The sequence below is a fragment of the Lathyrus oleraceus genome, chromosome 5, assembly GCF_024323335.1.
Source record: "Lathyrus oleraceus cultivar Zhongwan6 chromosome 5, CAAS_Psat_ZW6_1.0, whole genome shotgun sequence".
NCBI classification, from domain to species: Eukaryota; Viridiplantae; Streptophyta; class Magnoliopsida; order Fabales; family Fabaceae; genus Lathyrus; species Lathyrus oleraceus.
In genome coordinates, this window is record NC_066583.1 from 233,652,958 (window position 1) to 233,671,012 (window position 18,055).

Below are 18,055 nucleotides of genomic sequence, written 5' to 3' on the forward strand. Positions count from 1 at the left end.
CATACTCAAAATAAAACAAAAAAATATTTTGTACTATTATTTTTTACACGTTTAGTAGTAGTTTTTTGTTTTTTTGGACAAAAACGCACTTTTTTTAAAATTTAAAAATGATAATGGGGTGAGAGAGGCTCGAACTCTCGACCTCAGGATTACTCTCAGCTATGAGACCTACGCGCTAGCCAACTGCGCCACCACCCCACTGTGGACACTATTTCAATGTTATATACTAGATATATTATCATCTTTGTACACATATCATTGAACTAAATATCTTAACAAATGTATTTAACTTTACATAATCACTAAACAATATATATATATATATATAATGTATTTGTTTTGAAAACATTAACAAGTCTTGAAATACTTATTTTCTCTAATAATCCTGAGATAGTGATTATTGATGAATTTGAATGAATTTTTATTTATTTCTCAAATTTGACAGAATATGTTTAACCTTATGTTTTTTGCAATTAACAATATAGACAGTATTCTTCTTAATATTTGATGCCTCTAATCTAGACCTTACTCTTGTTTCATATGATACCCAATTTTTTTTCATTTATTGTTAAAGATAGTGGAAAATATTCTGGATATGATAATTTGATGTAAAGATACATTTAAATCTCTGTAAACTCCGTGCAACTCCGTGCATAGAAGTTGTCTTAGGTGTCAGATCTTTAGTTCAAATAAGTGATCATGCAAAATTAAAGATAGGTTGGAAAGTCATTACCTTCATTAATCAGTGGGTTGTTTTTATAAGGAGCAAGGTGATCAAATTGAGTTCTCAATATCCTACCACATTTTCTCTTCTATTTGTAGCAAAATTAAATCTAATTTTGCATAATTAAAAATAAATTTTATTTGTTGATCGGTGATGGATTCAAAATCAACTTTTGAATGATAGTTGGATAGGTACTGCATTGGTGAAAAGCCTAAGCATTTCCCCCTTTAATCTTCAAGCAAAAAATTAAATATTTCTTGACAAACAAGCAGTAGGTATTACTTCGTGACTTGCTTCAAACTTATCAAACATGTTTCCCTTGCTGCAACAGATCCAGATCCATATCCCCTTAGAAGACAAAGAAGATAAGATCATTTGACCCCACTCTTCTGCTAGTAGCATATCTTCAAAGATGCTTACTCTTTCTTTTCTGATCTTGTTCAAAACATTAGTTAGGATAAACCCATTTGGTACATATAAATCCCAATATATAAATCTACCCCCTCTCTCCCAATATATCTAAGCTTGGAGACATTTCTGTAACAACTTCCCAACAGATGAGAACGAGAGGTTGCAACCTGCCCGGACCATGCAATCGTTGTGAGAAAATAGAAGAATCATCTATTCATTAGTTTTGTCAATGTCCATTTGATGTTTTGGTTGCTTGATGCTTTGAACACTGCTTTTGATATGGCTCCTCTTACATAAGCAATTAAGAGTATCGATAGACATTGATCCCTTGAGAGTGTTGAGAAAATCTAATAATCTCCACGTTTGAGTTGTCCTAGTTTTTAGGAGTTTCACTAAGTTTGTTTCAGTTTACCTAGTCAATAGGAGTTTATTTTTGAATATGTTAGATATTGTCTATTTTCATGGTACCTTTAGTTATGTATTTGCCTATTTATAGGCTGTTAAGTTTATCAATGAAATATGCCAGAAAATTATATTCTGTTATCGGTTGTTAACAGTGGTATCAGAGCTGGTTTTACGTGAGAGGGACTGCAAATTGAGAGAAAAAAAACTGTGAGGGAGAGAAACAGGAAAAATAGTAATTTTTTTCTGCACACATGGCTTCTGAAAATAGCTTTGTGCAAGCATCTATTCCACGCTTCGATGGTCACTATGACCATTGGAGCATGCTCATGGAGAACTTCTTGAGGTCCAAAGAATATTGGACGGTTGTTGTTTCTGGAGTAGCAGAAACAGCAGCAGGTGTTACGCCTATTTCTGGAGTAGCAGAAACAACAACAGGTGTTACGCCGACAGATGCGCAAAAGACAGAGCTTGAAGGGCTGAAGTTAAAGGACCTTAAAGCAAAAAATTATCTCTTCCAAGCTATTGATCGCTCAATTTTGGAAACCATTTTGTGCAAGGACACCGCAAAGCATATTTGGGATTCCATGAAGAAGAAATACCAAGGTACAACAAGAACAAAGAGGCAGCAGCTTCAAGCACTTCGTTCAGAGTTCGAATTACTTCGAATGAAATCAGGAGAGTCAGTTATCAACTACCTTTCAAGAATGATGGCTATTGTTAACAAGATGCGGATTCATGGAGACAAGACAACAGATGTCACCGTTGTTGAGAAGATTCTTCGATCCTTGACGCCAAAATTTAATTTTGTTGTCTGATCGATAGAAGAAGCTAATGATGTTGATGAACTTTCAACTGATGAATTGCAAAGTTCCTTGTTGGTTCATGAACAAAAAATTAACCAACAGGAAAAAGAAGAGCAAGCATTGAAGACCTTATCAGAAAATCACTTCATACCTAGTAGAGCCGATAGAGGACGAGGAAGAGGTAGAGGTCGAAATAGAGGAGTCAGAAACAACAATGATCGTGGGAACCAACAGCAAAATCATCATCAAGATAGTCAATTTCAAGGAAGAGGCAGAGGACGCGGAGGCCACCACTCAATAACTTATCGATCAAAGTCAGCAGACAAGTCCAATGTTGAATGTTTCAGATGTCATAGGTATGGTCATTATAAATCAGAATGCCAAACTGATTTGAATAAACGAAGTGGAGATCAAACTAACTTTGCAGAAAAGGAAGAAGAGGTGTCTCTTTTGATGGTGTGTCACGTGAAGGAAGAAACTCAACAAAACATGTGGTATTTAGACACTGGCTGCAGCAACCACATGTGTGGAGAGAATGAGGCATTTTCTGACTTGGATGAATCCTTTCGCAGCTCTGTTAAGTTTGGTGACAACTCCAAAATTTCGGTTATGGGAAAAGGAAAGGTAACAATCCAAACCAAAGGAAATTCCACCCACACTATCACTAATGTTCTTTTTGTGCCTGATTTAAAAACCAACTTGCTTAGTGTGGGTCAGTTACAAGAAAAAGGATACGAGATTTTTATCAAAGATGGAGTATGTCAGATTCAAGATGCAAAGTTGGGCTTAATTGCTCAAGTTAACATGACGGCGAATCGTATGTTCCCACTTTATCTCCACAACACAGCTCATTCGTGCCTCTCGACAAAATTAGAAGATGAGGCATGGCTGTGGCACTTTCGCTATGGGCATCTAAATTTTGGCGGATTAAAAACACTACAACAAAAAGGCATGGTGACGGGGCTTCCTCAAATTACAGCTTCTTCTCAAGTTTGTGAAGAATGTGTTGTTAGCAAACAACACCGTAAGCAATTCCCACAAGGAAAATCTTGGAGAGCGAAGAAAACATTGGAGCATTCCGATATTTGTGGGCCAATAACACCACATTCTAATGGAGGTAAAAGATATATAATTACTTTCATTGATGATTATAGTCGTAGGATTTGGGTTTATTTTTTGCAAGAAAAATCTGAAGCCTTTGTAGCTTTTAAAAGCTATAAAGCGCTTGTTGAGAAAGAAGTTGGCAACCCAATAAAAGTTCTTCGCACGAATCGTGGCGGAGAATATAACTCACATGAATTTGCAAATTTTTGTGAGAACCATGGAATCAAGAGACAACTTACAACAGCTTATACACCGCAACAAAATGGTGTATGCGAGAGGAAGAACCGCACTATTATGAATATGGTGCGTAGTCTTTTGACAACAAGTGGCATTCCAAAAAGTTTCTGGCCCGAAGCAGTTAATTGGAGCACTCATTTATTGAACAGAAGTCCTACACTTGCTGTTAAAAATCTGACACCAGAGGAAGCATGGAGCGGAAGGAAACCTACTGTAGATTATTTCCGAATTTTTGGGTGTATTGCCTATGCCCATATTCCAGATGAGAAGAGGAGGAAGTTAGACAACAAGAGAGAAAAATTTATTTTTCTTGGTGTTAGTGATAAGTCAAAAGCTTATAAACTATACAATCCGAGCACCATGAAAATTGTCATCAGCCGTGATGTGGTATTTGATGAAAAATGCACCTGGTCATGGAATCAAAATGGTGTTAAATAAAGTATTCCAGCTGATTTTGATGATGAGGAGAAAGTGCAGCAGCCTATGGAAAAAGAGCAAGAAGATGAAGTCACTCAAATAGTTCCAACTGATCAAAGCCCACTTACAGCTGAATCACAAAGACCTCAACGTGTTCGAAGGAGACCAGCATGTTTGATTGATTATGAGGTAACTGGAGTTGACCAAGGTGACGACCCACTTACACACTTTGCTCTATTTTCAGATTGTGATCCTACCGTCTTTGAAGTGGCTGTCAAAGAACCAAAATGGAGAAAAACTATGGATGCTGAAATTACAGCCATTGAAAGAAATGACACATGGGAGCTATGTGATCTTCCAAAAGGGCAGAAGACAATTGGTGTAAAGTGGGTTTACAAGACAAAGCTGAAGGAGAATGGTGAGGTTGACAAACATAAGGCGCGCTTGGTAGCTAAGGGCTACAAGCAGGAGTTTGGTGTTGATTATAAAGAAGTCTTTGCTCTTGTTGCAAGGCATGATACAATCAGATTGGTGATTGCTATGACAACTCAAAACTCATGGCCTATCTTCCAGTTGGACGTGAAATCAGCATTCCTCCATGGAGATTTGCGAGAAGAGGTATTTATCGATCAACCTCCTGGTTATGTAAAGCTTGGCAATGAGCACAAAGTGTATAAGTTAAAGAAAGCTCTATATGGGTTAAAACAAGCTCCACGAGCTTGGTATATATAGAAACTTATTTTTTGAAGGAAGGATTTCAAAAATGTCCTTATGAACATACACGTTTTACAAAGACTGAAGATGGAGGAAAAATGCTCATTGTTTGCTTATATGTAGATGATTTGATCTACACTGGAAATAATACAGCCATGTTTGGAAGTTTTAAGAAATCCATGATGGCTGAATTTGAGATGTCTGATCTTGGCATGATGCATTACTTTTTTGGCATTGAAGTGGTGCAATCTTCTACTGGAATTTTCATTTCTCAAAAGAAGTATGTGCGGGAAATCTTGAACAGGTTTCAAATGAAGGATTGTAATCCTGTAAATACTCCATCTGAGTTTGGTATGAAGTTAAACAAAGATGATGGCGGAAAGAAGGTTGATGACACTATTTACAAACAAATAGTGGGGAGTTTAATGTATTTGACAGCAACAAGACCTGATATAATGCATGTTGTAAGTGTGATTAGCAGGTACATGGGATGTCCCACAAAGATTCATCTCTTGGCTGCAAAAAGAATTTTTCGTTATTTGCAAGGAACTAAGGACAATGGGTTGTTCTACAAAAGTGGAGAAAAGACAGATCTATTTGGGTTTACGGATAGTGATTATGCAGGAGATTCGGATGATCGAAAAAGCACATCTGGGTATGTTTTCAAGATGGGGACAGGAGCTGTTTCATGGTCATCAAAGAAACAACCTATTGTCACATTATCATCCACTGAAGCTGAATTTGTTGCTGCAACAGCTTGTGCTTGTCAAGCTATATGACTAAAGAAAATTCTTAAAGAGCTGCATTTTAAGGAGGATGGACCTACTCAGATTTACTGTGACAACAGTTCAGCAATAAAGCTTTCAAAAAATCCAGTTTTACATGATCAAAGCAAACATATAGATGTGAAGTATCATTTTCTGAGGGATCTCACAAATGATGGAGTCATTAATCTTACTTACTGCAGAAGTGAAGACCAGATAGCTGATATTCTAACCAAGCCTCTCAAGTTTCCTGCATTTCAGAAGCTCAGGAGGCTACTTGGTGTTTGTACTTCAAAGTTTTCAATTTGAGGAATGGAGTTTTAAAGCTTAACTCTCACTAAACTGCATGTGCATCTGGAACATCAGTTTAAGGGAGGGATTGTTGAGAAAATTTAATATTCTGCATGTTTGAGTTGTCCTAGTTATTTTCATGGTACCTTTAGTTATGTATTTGCCTATTTATAGGTTGTTAAATTTATCAATGAAATATACCAGAAAATTATATTCTGTCACCTGTTGTTAACAGAGAGAGACCATTATTTATGATTGCCTCAATTGTTGGCACCTTCAACATCATTTGGCATTGCATAAATTATCTAGTTTCAAAGCAGAACAATAACAATTGTGTACTTGCCTAGTAAAGAACGGAAAATTTGCCAACAAATAATGTTGTGATGTACCCAACATTTCTATTTTCCTTACACTCAACTCTATTTTCTCACTCTACCAAAATGCAACAGAATGCACAATGAACAAAAACATATTGAAATGCACAATGAACAAAACAACTATCAGTTGATAGAATCCCTTATTTTTATTTGCACTTCCAATATTTATATACAATGCTTTTTCTTTCCACGGCATTTCTATGTGTTGAATAATTTATCACACTATTTGCATGCAATGCCAATATAAAGTGACAATTTTAACGCATTTACATATTCTAATGATATCTTTTATATAGTACACTTTTTTTTGGGTACAAATTTATATAGTACACTTCTACATGCCACTTTGTTTTGTCTTTAAGAATTGTTTTGAGAGCTAGCAAGCACTACTTGACTCAATGGTTGACTTAGCTAGCCACAATAAGCCAGGATCATTCCGCTTCAACACCAAGTATGCATCTTCCTTGCCAAGATTATCATATATAACATCGTCTCTGAAACCAACCAAAGAGAGAATTTCCAAGGCAGCTGTAGCAGGAAAAAAAATGAAAAAGATATTAGCCCAATTTTGAGCAGGTACAATGCCAGTATGCCACATGACACATAAATTCTATTTCTAAGCCGTCTCGACTCTCAGCTCATATTGCTGTTATATAAGTTGTACTAGAATTACAACAAACCTAATACTAGGATCTTGCAAAAAATTTACACATAAGAAACATGTTCTGTCAGATGGCAGTTCTACACAATGGTCAGAAAATGCAAACCTTTATTAGTTAGGATATTCCTCTCAATGACAGGATTAGCCTGCAAAAATAGTGTTGAGTATTATATAGGAAATGAAAATAAAATAACTGCTAATGTCAGAATAAAGCAATGCCTCAGGCAGCATTGCAAATTGCAAGAGGTAGAATAGATTATATACCTTCCGCAATCTCTTGTATTTTTCCATCTCAGGATGTTCAATCACATTCCTGCAATAGAGAAAGGAATGATTAAAGCAGGACAAAACAAAGAATTACTAGAAGTATTTTCTAAATATTTTTGAAGCTAAAACCTTGAAGCAAGAGGATGTCAAAATGGTATCAGTGGTTTCTCAATATAATTGTGCATGAGGAGAATACCTAATTATTTTCAAGAGAGTTTGGAGAATTGAAGTACTTTGCATTGGACTAACTTCACTTTTAAGCATCTCCAAGGCCTTTTGCAATCGATTACATACATCAGTCATGGCACCATTTATCCTCTGGAGCTCTTGGTCATCCGGATCTGGCTCATCAGTCTGCAATGTAGATAACTTTGGTGTGGAAACCACGCTGTCATCAGGATCAGGTTCTGCTGTCGTATTTATTTCTATATCAAATTCACCGTGAGCAGCTATCATTTACGTATCATTCGATATTTAGAGGCAATAAGAAACCAATTGAATCAAGAAATCATTAAGAGAGAAGGATAGTTGCTTTGAAGAAAAAAGAGAAGAGGAAGTAGTTAGTTTAGACAGTAAAATAGTTGGTTAACAGAATTATTTTAAATCAAGCAATGGAATTATTTTCATTTCTTTTATTTATTTCCAAGGCGGGCTCCTCTGACAGCCTCATACTATTATGAACTGTTTATTTTTTCCACCAATTCATTATTGTGAAGTTTATGAATGACGACGTGTCTATCTAAAACATCTATTTCTGGAGAACACTTACCAATTGCTGGAGCAATAGACTTTAACGATGTTTCTGAATCATTTGCACCAGGATAAGTTGCATCCATATTCACTGTACCTGTCTGAGAATGCAAAGGTTCTGCTACACCAAAATCAATAGGCTTTTGGTCAAATACAGTCCTGCTATCAGTAGTTTCTGGACAAACATAAAAAAGAAAAGCTTTACCATGATAAGAATCATCAGGATCAGGTTCATGCTTCATTCCATTTTTAATTTGATCATCAGGGTCGGGCTCATTAAGTCCTTCTTCAATAATGATGGGTGTGTCAATATATTTAATTTCTTCGGAGGAAGATTCCATATGATCAGGGTTTTCTCCGATATTAGCATTGAATTGATCTCGGTCCGGCTCTTGATTTACTTCGGACTCTCCCAGCTTGTTAGAGATAACACTGGCCATCCTATGGTAAGCAGCAGTAACTGAAGATTCACGAGCACTCATTAGGTGGTCTGACCTATTACCTCCAAGCTTTTGAGGAATATTGCTACTGTCCTCGGCCATAAAATCATCTTCATAGATTTCAGAACTCCTCACTCCACTCAAAGTGTGGCCTGCAGATCTGGTCCAATCTAAACTAGCAGCTTCTTGATTTAACTGCAAAGAAAAAAAATTAAATCAGCAAGGCAATAAATCAAAATGTAATAATAGACTGACAGCCAAACACTCAAGAAAGTGCACGCACCTGCTTATCCAGACCATAAAAGTTTGCATCATGTTCAGAGTATATCATGTGAGCCTGAAATGAAACACGAGTGACTTTAATAACTTTCTAATCACAAATAGACATTGCGCCTTGTATTTTTTTCTGTTATTTAAAATGCTTAGGATCAATAAGAAAAACATGATACATGTAGTGCATGGTATAGCTTACAAGTTCATGCAGTAGAGTTTTCTTAATGCTTTCATATTTTCTGAAACCCTTGAGGTCATCGGTTCGAAGTCGCAATGATATTTCCTCTCCGTGATTCTGTAAATAAGAATGAAAATAAGAGAAATTAACAAGAGAATAAACGTGGATACTTAAGATACAATGCTTCCTCATCTTAAGATTCCCATACCTTGTTAAACCCAAGAATGCATTTTGGGCTCACACCAACATAACCAATGGGAGCCATCTCAGTCATGATTCCCACACGCCAACGATGCTATAAGATGAAAACCAAACATTTGTCAGGATATGCCTTACTGTCATTATGATACAAATATATAACTATGTCAAAAAGTATTTGGGCACCTTGTTCATGACTGCAACGATTCCAGGATCAGCAGCAAGCATATGCATTCTTTTCAGTGCCTCGGACGGAGGGGGATTCAACTGAAGGTAACGGAAAGCAAAAACCATTCATGATAAGTAAAGAAACCTCCATTAAATTTTACAAATATGATGGGTGGCAAAGAAAGCGATGGATAATCAATAACCATTAACAAAATTTAACGGGGAAAATGTCATATGCATAAGCTACACTTTCCCGGTCCAAAAGCAAATGTGTGATTTTTTTGCCAAAACACTACTTAATTACTAATAACAAAGTAAACACAGGTGCATGGGGAACTATTGAAGATAAAATAGGAGCTGCATGATTGATGATTCTTTTCTTGAGCTCAAAATTAATAATTAATAATCATATTGTAAAATAATACCTTCAATCCAGGAATTTCAAGAGTGCGAAATTCACAAAATATATAAGGCCCTTGTGGAAGTTTCAATGAAACACGAGGTCCATGTGAAATTTTCTGTTTCAGCCGCTTTTCCTCGTCCTCAAATCCTGCTATTCTTAAATTTGCTTCAGCATTTTTCAGAACTTCGTCGACCTCATTTGTTGATACGCCCATCATTAGAATTAACTTGGCCTAGAAAGAAAAAAAAGGGTAACCATAATGGTCAAGAGACACCATAATGGTCTATCCTGAATTACGGCTAATAAAAGAACATTTAGATCCAACTTATGGGAGAGATATGAAATCAATTCTATATAAGTGAACAGGTGGGGGTCAGTGAGGGGTACATGAGAGTTAGCAATTGGGTAACTGCGTTATTGTCAGAGTTTCTTCTTGTTCTACTTTCTATTTTCTGTTTGAGCTTGTAACAGAGGTTTCCTCCTCCAATTATTAAAAGTAATTTCAGATTCATATCAGCTCAGTTTATCTATCAAATATATGAAGAAATCCTTAGACCTGAGCCGAAGATCTAATAAGAAGAAAGTGCATGTTTGATTATGAACGAAAGTAACCTAACATGAAATACCAAGATCCGGTATCTTCTTTCAGTATTAAAAAATTGAAGTTCATTTGCAAACTAAGATGGAAGGAAAAAAAAACATAATACAGTTGAAATAATTGCATATAACTGTGTCTAATCAAGTAGATGTTGAAGAAGAATGTGTGGCCAACAATAATATCATGTGAACAGGGGATACCTTAGAAGAACTCCATGATATTTTAGTTCAAATAAGTCAAACACTAGAAATTGTAATGTAGATAGATACTATAAATTTACAGAAAAAAACACCAGCTAACATAGTGCAACGTTTTATAGAACAATAAAACCTAAATTAATGTTGTCCACACTAAGAACTGTAATTCGAATGTCGTTAATATTAATTCACATGATATAGTATATGCAAATGATAATACCTCGGTAATGGAGGCTTCCCGCAAACTTAAAATTGCATGCTCTGTTGAAAAGGGAGACAGCAGTTTAGATGTTCTGCCAGCAATCTGTGGAACAATAAGCTTCATGGTATCTTGTCTGATATCCGTTAATCTTTGCAACTCCTCCCCTAGATCCTTGACAGTGGCATCCAAATTCATGTCTACAACAAACTTTTTTCCCCTCCATGTAACAGAGATGTCGATAAGGCTTGATGGAGTGTGCATATTTAATCTATACAGAATTAGAGCACATCAGATACAACAATAAGATCCTGACATAATAAAGTTATCCCAAATTCAACAACAGCCCCTAGAGAGAACAGTTGACAGCTACCTATAATCACAAATACTATAAAATTTGACAAATTTCAACCTAATGAACAAATCAAACTGTAATTTCAACAAATTCTCAACTACCATAACCAATTTCTGGAAATTAGAAAAACCTATGGTAGAAAACTGAATTGGGAATCATTCTTAAACCACAAAGAGATAAATAAAAAGGACAATTTCGCAGCTCTAAGAATATCAAAAACGAGAAAGGAATGAATGATAAAGAATTATCCAATATTTTATTTTGTTTGTGTCATGATCAGAAGAAGTGAAATAACAGCAACGAATGATGGAGAAGAGAATTGAATTACCTCACGGTTCTGAAGCTAAGGAGCAGAAGAATTCGATGAAAAATGGAAGTAGGTGACAATGAAGGAAGGTGAATGAGATAGAAATAAATGGGAATAGGGAAAACGGGACGGGGAGAAGGACGCATGCGCTGACGCACACCGCCTCGAAAATTCGAGTACTTTTATTTGTGTAATATTTTTTTATCGATGTCCTGAAGGGACATTTGTGAATTTTTTTTTAAATAATTATCTTTCTAATTAATTTTCTAAAATACCATAATTTTAAATAAATATCAAATTAATCATGTCTTAAAATAAAAAATAATAACAAGAACAATAATCACATCACTCTCATTGATGCATGCATTTATTATTTGTACATAGATGTCATGCATATTAGAGATTGTTTATTGGATGCTTCAAAGTATGTGACACATGCTGGTTGGGTTACGTGTGGACGGGCTGGTTGGTTGAATTGTACATTGAATCGTTTTGAAAACGAAACAATGATTTTTATGGTGTTTGAAAGGCATGTGGTGGTTGAGTGCTTTGGTGATGTGATATTTGGGTGCTTTGACAATGTGATGTTTGGGTGCTTTGATGGTGTGATGTTTGGGTGGGCATTGGATGGGGGCTATGGTGGGAATTGGAGGAACCATATGCATCATTCGGGCTATAGTAAGATTTGATGGCGACATATGGTTGTTGGTGGTATGGGTCATGCTCTTGATTTTGTATTTGGGTGTGTGGCATAAATTGGTTGCAGGGTTGGGTGTTTATGGGTTCGTAATCATGTTCAATTGGTGGTTGGGTGTATCTGGTATGGTGATGTTGTGAGGTTGGTCTTCGGATTTGGGTGGGTTGACATTGTTGTTTGGTAATGATGTGGAGTAGGTTGTTGGGCGGGGATTTGTTGTTGGACGTGTGATGACGAAACTCATTGGCGTGGATCGATCAAATACCTCGGGTCATACACAAACAGTTGGTCTAGCATGTTATGTGATAGGTTCGTTTAAGATGTGTCGATGTTGATTCCTCCATTGACGACACATCTCCCTAGCAAACTCTCTTCAATCGGATATAACTTCATTAGGCATCGACTCTTAGTTGATGCCATTGTCCCAAACACGTCGGAGGGTCTGGTATTTGTTGTTGCATGCCAAATTGCAGTTTGACACAGTCACTCTGGTGCATCTCCAAAGTAGTGAACCTGGTGATTAGTGTTTTTGTTGTTCAAACTGCATCATCCTCGGGGTTAACCTCATGGTCGAAACCCATATACGGCCTCCAGATCCATCATTGAAGGTGGGTATAATAATCTCGCATATTGTTACATGATATAGTTATACTCCCTCGTACAGAAAGGCATGGATAGCTAGGACTAAGACGGTTGAACCAATATTCCGAAATTGGGAGGATTCGTACAAAGAACTTCCAAAACTGGGAGTGCTTATAAAAACCTTGATAATGGCTCGGAGGATCCTCTTTCTATGCATGCCTACTGCATTAGACACATCGCTCAAAATTTCATGCAGGAGATGAAAGACAAGATCCTACAGAAAAAGGTTGTGAATACAGGGTATGGATTAACAGAACCTTCCTTCAAACATTACCATGAAGAGATCAGGTTGACAAATGCATATGCAGTAAGGTGGATCGACAATATTCCATTGGAGAAGTGGATCAGAGTATTTGACAATGGCCAACGATGGGCCACATGACAATAAATCTTGTGAAATCAATGAACTTTATCTTCAAAGGCATCCAGAACTTGCCGATAACCGCTTTGGTGAGAGCAACCTACTTTAGGTTAGGGTCCCTGTTTGAGATCATACGTTCAAAATTGGGTTCAGTGTTACAATCAGGGAAGTTGTTCAATGAAATTCATTAAGGAGGAAGCTACCAAAGCTAACACACGTATGGTTACAATGTTTAGTCGGAGCAAAGGTTGGTTCAGTGTAGATGAGACAATGGAGCACAATGAGGGGAGGCCAAGGGGATACTACCAAGTAGAACTAGATAGAGGTTGGTGTGATTGCATAAAGTTCCAAATCTTCCGTATGTCTTGCTCCCATGTCACGACGGCATGTTCAAAGGCTCGCAGGGCCCTTCCAACTTACTATCCATCATTTACAAAGTTATAAACCTATGCAATATGTACAAAAATAGTTTTTCGGTGTTAGCAAAGGAGGATTATTGGCCTGCATATCAAGGAGAGATAGTTTGGCATAATGAAAACATATGAATAAAGAAAAAAGGTCTTTCTAGCAGCATGCGTATTCGAACCGAAATGGATACGACGAAGAAAATTGTGAGATTATGTAGTTCATGTCGTCAGTCCAGACACAATCGTACAAATTGTCCCAATGTTAGAGCAAGCACTACAAGATAACTTTATATGTAACCATTTTATTTGATATTGAAAACAACGTTCATTTCATAAATATCACAACATTCGGTTACAATAATTTAAAAAACAACTAAATAATAATTTAAACAACAACTAAACAGCAATACGAATAAATACAACGACTAAACAACATATTTATGCGATTACAACCTTCGAGACAATTTCCTCACTACTATGCATCATAATATGACAATCTCTGTCAGTTTTAACTGAGTCTCATAAACGACTTTCTCCATTGGCATTATACACCGTAACAAGCCTTCAAATTCTTCTGATCTTTTCATTGTTTGTAATGTCTTCACCTAACCAACGGATCAAGCTCTTATTAAGATGCTCGAACGTCTTTGTTTTCTAGAGTCGGATATTCATCAGAGGCTTTACTGCTGAATAAATCAAATTGACATTTCTCTTGTGTATATAAGGTGACATAAAAGACGATATATAAGACAATATTTTCAAGAAAAGTTGAAGGAGAAACTTAGAATATGGGTGAAAAATGATGGGGAATGGATGAAATTGGTGAAAAATGATGGGGAGGGAATGTGGTATATATTGAAAAACCTAAACAATGCAATAACCACTGCATGTGGCGCATGCTCTTAGAGGATGCATGCATACGCCACATGCAGTGGCACATCCAATAAGCAGTCGCCAGCATGCATTACGCCTATGTACAAATAATGAATGCATGTGTCATTCAGAGTGGCTACTGCTCTTGCCAGCGAATATGTTTTTTTGAAACATGGTTAGTTTGGTATTTTATTTGAAATTATGGTTATTTTGAAAAATTAATTGAAAAATATGATTATTTTAAAAGAAAATCGACATTTGTTTTAAAGCAAATTAGTACATGGGTATTTAAGTTATTTTTTGGTAATATATGGGTTTTTTTTAACTTGGTCCTTTAAATTTTCGAACATGTCACCGCTACTCTTTTTTAATAGAGTGAATGTATTAATTATGAATTCAATTATTTTGAGTGGTATGAAAATGATAATGTGTAACGAGAAATATAACAATCAACAATTTTAAATATTCAAAATGTGAGAAAAATGATGTAGAAATCACCTTTAAAACTCAAATTATTACAAAAAAAAACAAAATTTAGAATCAATCTATTAAAAAAAATTTAACGATAAAAGGTTACAATTTTGCCTATTTTTTTAGTTACATTTTTTTTACAAAATTATAAATACTCACCTTATTAGAAGTATGTGTTCAATACACATCTTATAAAAAATGGTATTATTATTGTTTCGTGTGTGTTTTATTACATTCTAACAATTGACTTTTTTTTTTAATAGGAGGGTTAGGTCTAAAACAAAAAGTTACAATGGAACGATTCCTAACAAATGTTCCTCTCAATTCCTTTAACAAACAATGATTCACAAAATGTGGACACTCATCATATACAAGTAACCTCCCTTCAAGTAGGTCTTATGTTTCGCGAGAATGTCGACACAATTATTTACTTCTAATGTGCTTTATACGTAAGTCTCCAATATTGCTTATAAATTATTGAATTCTTCTAATCAAATTTAGTCCTGGCCCTGTTTCAACATAACTCTTAGTAAGAGTTTCAAACACTTATTTGTTATCAACATGAACTAATAGTTTCATCTATCCTCTATCTCGAGCAATTTTAAGACCTACTAACACGCCCCAAAGCTCAGTTGTATGACTACTACAATGCCATATGTTCTTGGCATAACCTCCTAACGAATTACCTTGATGGTCTCTAAACACTCCATCACATCCTGCAAACTTCCCAACTTGAACTGCTCCATCAAAGTTAAGACATATCCATTCCACTTCAGTTGGATTCCATTTGACCATCACAATCATCACACAAACTATCTCTCAAATTTAAATAATTCATATATAGGTTAGTTTTGATTCTATTTTTATTTATCATCCAAATGAACACCCTAATTCTCTCTGGCACATTTAGTTTCCAAATAGCTTTCCATTGTTTTGTCATTATCCCAATATTAGTAGGACTAATTATGTTAAACACATCAGATATGGTAAAAGCTTAATTAGTTGTGCCACCCCAAATGCAAGCATCCTCGTTTGTATCATTCGTGTTTTGAGGTGGAATAGCTTGAAATTTTTCCAAAACTTTCTGATTGTTGTTGTTCCTCGGAAGATTCTAGTTCCAATTCCCTTAAGCATTTACTAACTCTGCTACCCTTGTTATCCCTTTGTCGCCATTCGGCTGAATCATCACAACTTGAAACTTAAGTCCATACTCAACCCAAACATCTTCCTAAGTCCTGATTTTGATGCCTTTTCCAACTCCCCAAAATGACATGTCAAAGCAGATAGGCTAAATGCTCATTATATGCTTCCATAGGCTGGAACCATATGGTTTGGCACTCACGTCTCTGCTCCCTTGTCTATGATTTATGTACTTACCTCTACTTACTGCACACCGAAGAGTATCGTCCTTTTTTTATATTCCAATCCAATATTTCTATATAGGCTTTGTTCATATTCATAAGGTTTCTCAAACCCAACCCTCAATGTTTTTTTAGCTTTTATGAGCTCACTCCATCTTACAGTATATAGATGTTTGTGTTCGTCACTGTCACCCATATAAAGGCCTTTTGACATCTTTGAATTTCTTTGAGACATGTTTTTGGTACTGTCGTTCTCATTATGGTATAGGCAGGCAAAGTTTCTTACACTGCCTTTGCAAGGGTAACTCTTCCTACAAAGAAAAGGTATTTTCCTCTCCATATAGATATCTTACTCTTGACCTTCTATATCAAATAATAGTAGTCATTCACCTTAGGGTTTTTTCCTGTCAAATGCGCCCCAAGGTAAGTTCCTAACTCTGCAGTTTCTTTGAGACCTGACATTTCGATGATTTGCCTTCTTGTGTGAGCTGATGTATTGCAAGAGAACATGTCGTTGGACTTTTTCAGGATAATTCTTTGACTTGATGTTAGACAGAAGTTATGCAATATATCCATAACACATTGGATTTGTTCCTCATTTTCTTTACCAAAGAGGATAAAATTATCATCAAACATTAAGTGTTAGATCTTATGACCATTTCTTCCTACTTTCATGCAACCCCACTTTCTTTCATCCACTGCATCATTGATCATTTGAGAAAGCTTATATATACATTGGACAAAAATATAAGGTGACAAGGGATATCCTTGTCTTAAACATTTCTTAGAGTCAAAGTAATCTCATTTCTCCCCATTCCATAACACTCTCATTTTAACATAGGTAACAACTCCCATTATAATACCACACGACTTGGTTGGTATGCATACTTCATTTAAGACCTTGTCGACAAAGCTCTAACTGATTTTGTCGTATGCCTTAGCTAAATCAACCTTCATGGAAAAAAAAGCCATTTTTTCCATTGAGTTTGCGCATATTATAGAGGATTTATTGGGTCACCACTATACTCTCATGAATATTCCTTTTAGGAATGAAGCATGTTTGTTATCCTATTCACTATAATTTTGCTAAAAACTGTATAGATAGAGTTACATAGATAAATTGGCCTGAATGGTTGAGAATTATCTACTTTGGGTATAAGACAAAGGTCAGAGCAATTTAACTCTGAGATGTCAGCCACCTTGTTCAACAAGTCCTTGATGTATCTACACACATTTCCTCCTATTAACTGCCAAGTATTTTGATAGAAGCCTGCATGGTAACCATCTGGTCTTGGAGACTTCCATGGTGCCATGTCAAATAATGCATGTTTTATTTCTGCAGACTTATGATTTCCACCCTATAGATATACATCCCGCCAGACTTATGATTTCATAAAATTCATAACTAGTAAAACCCAAACGAGTGAAGGCTTTGTTGAGTTTACCTTGGTTATATCTAGTTTCCATTATTATGAAAATGGCAGGCTTACTCTCTTGAATGTAGTTATTGCAAACTCGAAATAAGGCTTCGTTTCCCATCATCTACAACTCTAGAACATTATTCTTAATTGTTCAACTTCCATAAAAACTATTGTAAAAATTTTATGCCCCTTGTCTTTGACTCGGTGTTTCTGCCACAAGCTTCATGCCTGATTCTTCTTTTTATTCATCTTCAGTTTCTTCTATTTGAACTTGCACCTTGGTGTTTGTTGGAGATTCTATCTGATGAGGTTTCTCCTAGACTAAATCAAGGTGTGTGGTATGAGTAATGATCCCAATTGAACCTTGGTCCCTAAGCTCTTTTGGGCCCAATTGGTCCAAATCATGACTTTATGGTTTAAGCGCACCACTTTTGTGTACCTTGTATGCAACTTGTCTTTCTCTTATGTTAATACCACTAATATGCTCTCCCACTTCTTTATCCTTAATTAATTTTCCGAAATTTAGCTTGGTTTTTCCACGTGATATCCCTTTTGTCTTTTCTTTGGTGATGCCATGTGAA

At 36.0% G+C, this 18,055-nt stretch overlaps 2 protein-coding genes and 1 non-coding gene across 12 annotated transcripts; 1 reads left to right on the top strand and 2 right to left on the bottom strand.

Annotated features, from left to right (window-relative positions):
* Positions 1–114: 114 nt before the first annotated feature.
* TRNAM-CAU (transfer RNA methionine (anticodon CAU)) lies at positions 115–198 on the bottom strand. Its single transcript is given in 2 exon segments — positions 115–150; positions 161–198. It is a non-coding gene; the product is annotated as a tRNA-Met (tRNA).
* Positions 199–4,970: 4,772 nt separating this feature from the next.
* Positions 4,971–5,594, top strand: LOC127079925 (secreted RxLR effector protein 161-like). The gene has a single exon (XM_051020274.1). The coding sequence runs from the start codon at positions 4,971–4,973 to the stop codon at positions 5,592–5,594; it is 624 nt and encodes a 207-aa protein (XP_050876231.1).
* A 780-nt stretch (positions 5,595–6,374) lies between these two features.
* Positions 6,375–11,431, bottom strand: LOC127083276 (uncharacterized). Of its 10 annotated transcripts, none has more exons than XM_051023575.1 (13): positions 11,263–11,431; positions 10,601–10,850; positions 9,608–9,817; positions 9,201–9,281; positions 9,025–9,111; positions 8,838–8,933; positions 8,649–8,702; positions 8,131–8,560; positions 7,945–8,043; positions 7,372–7,582; positions 7,173–7,221; positions 7,015–7,054; positions 6,375–6,775 (listed from the first exon to the last, which is right to left on the bottom strand). In XM_051023575.1, the coding sequence occupies exons 1-13, from the start codon at positions 11,385–11,387 to the stop codon at positions 6,624–6,626; spliced, it is 1,884 nt and encodes a 627-aa protein (XP_050879532.1). In that variant the 5' UTR covers positions 11,388–11,431; the 3' UTR covers positions 6,375–6,623. The 10 variants fall into 10 exon arrangements, with proteins under 10 accessions (XP_050879532.1, XP_050879530.1, XP_050879527.1 ...); XM_051023573.1 differs by having other exon boundaries at positions 7,372–7,585; XM_051023570.1 differs by having other exon boundaries at positions 7,372–7,600.
* Between the last annotated feature and the right edge of the window lie 6,624 nt (positions 11,432–18,055).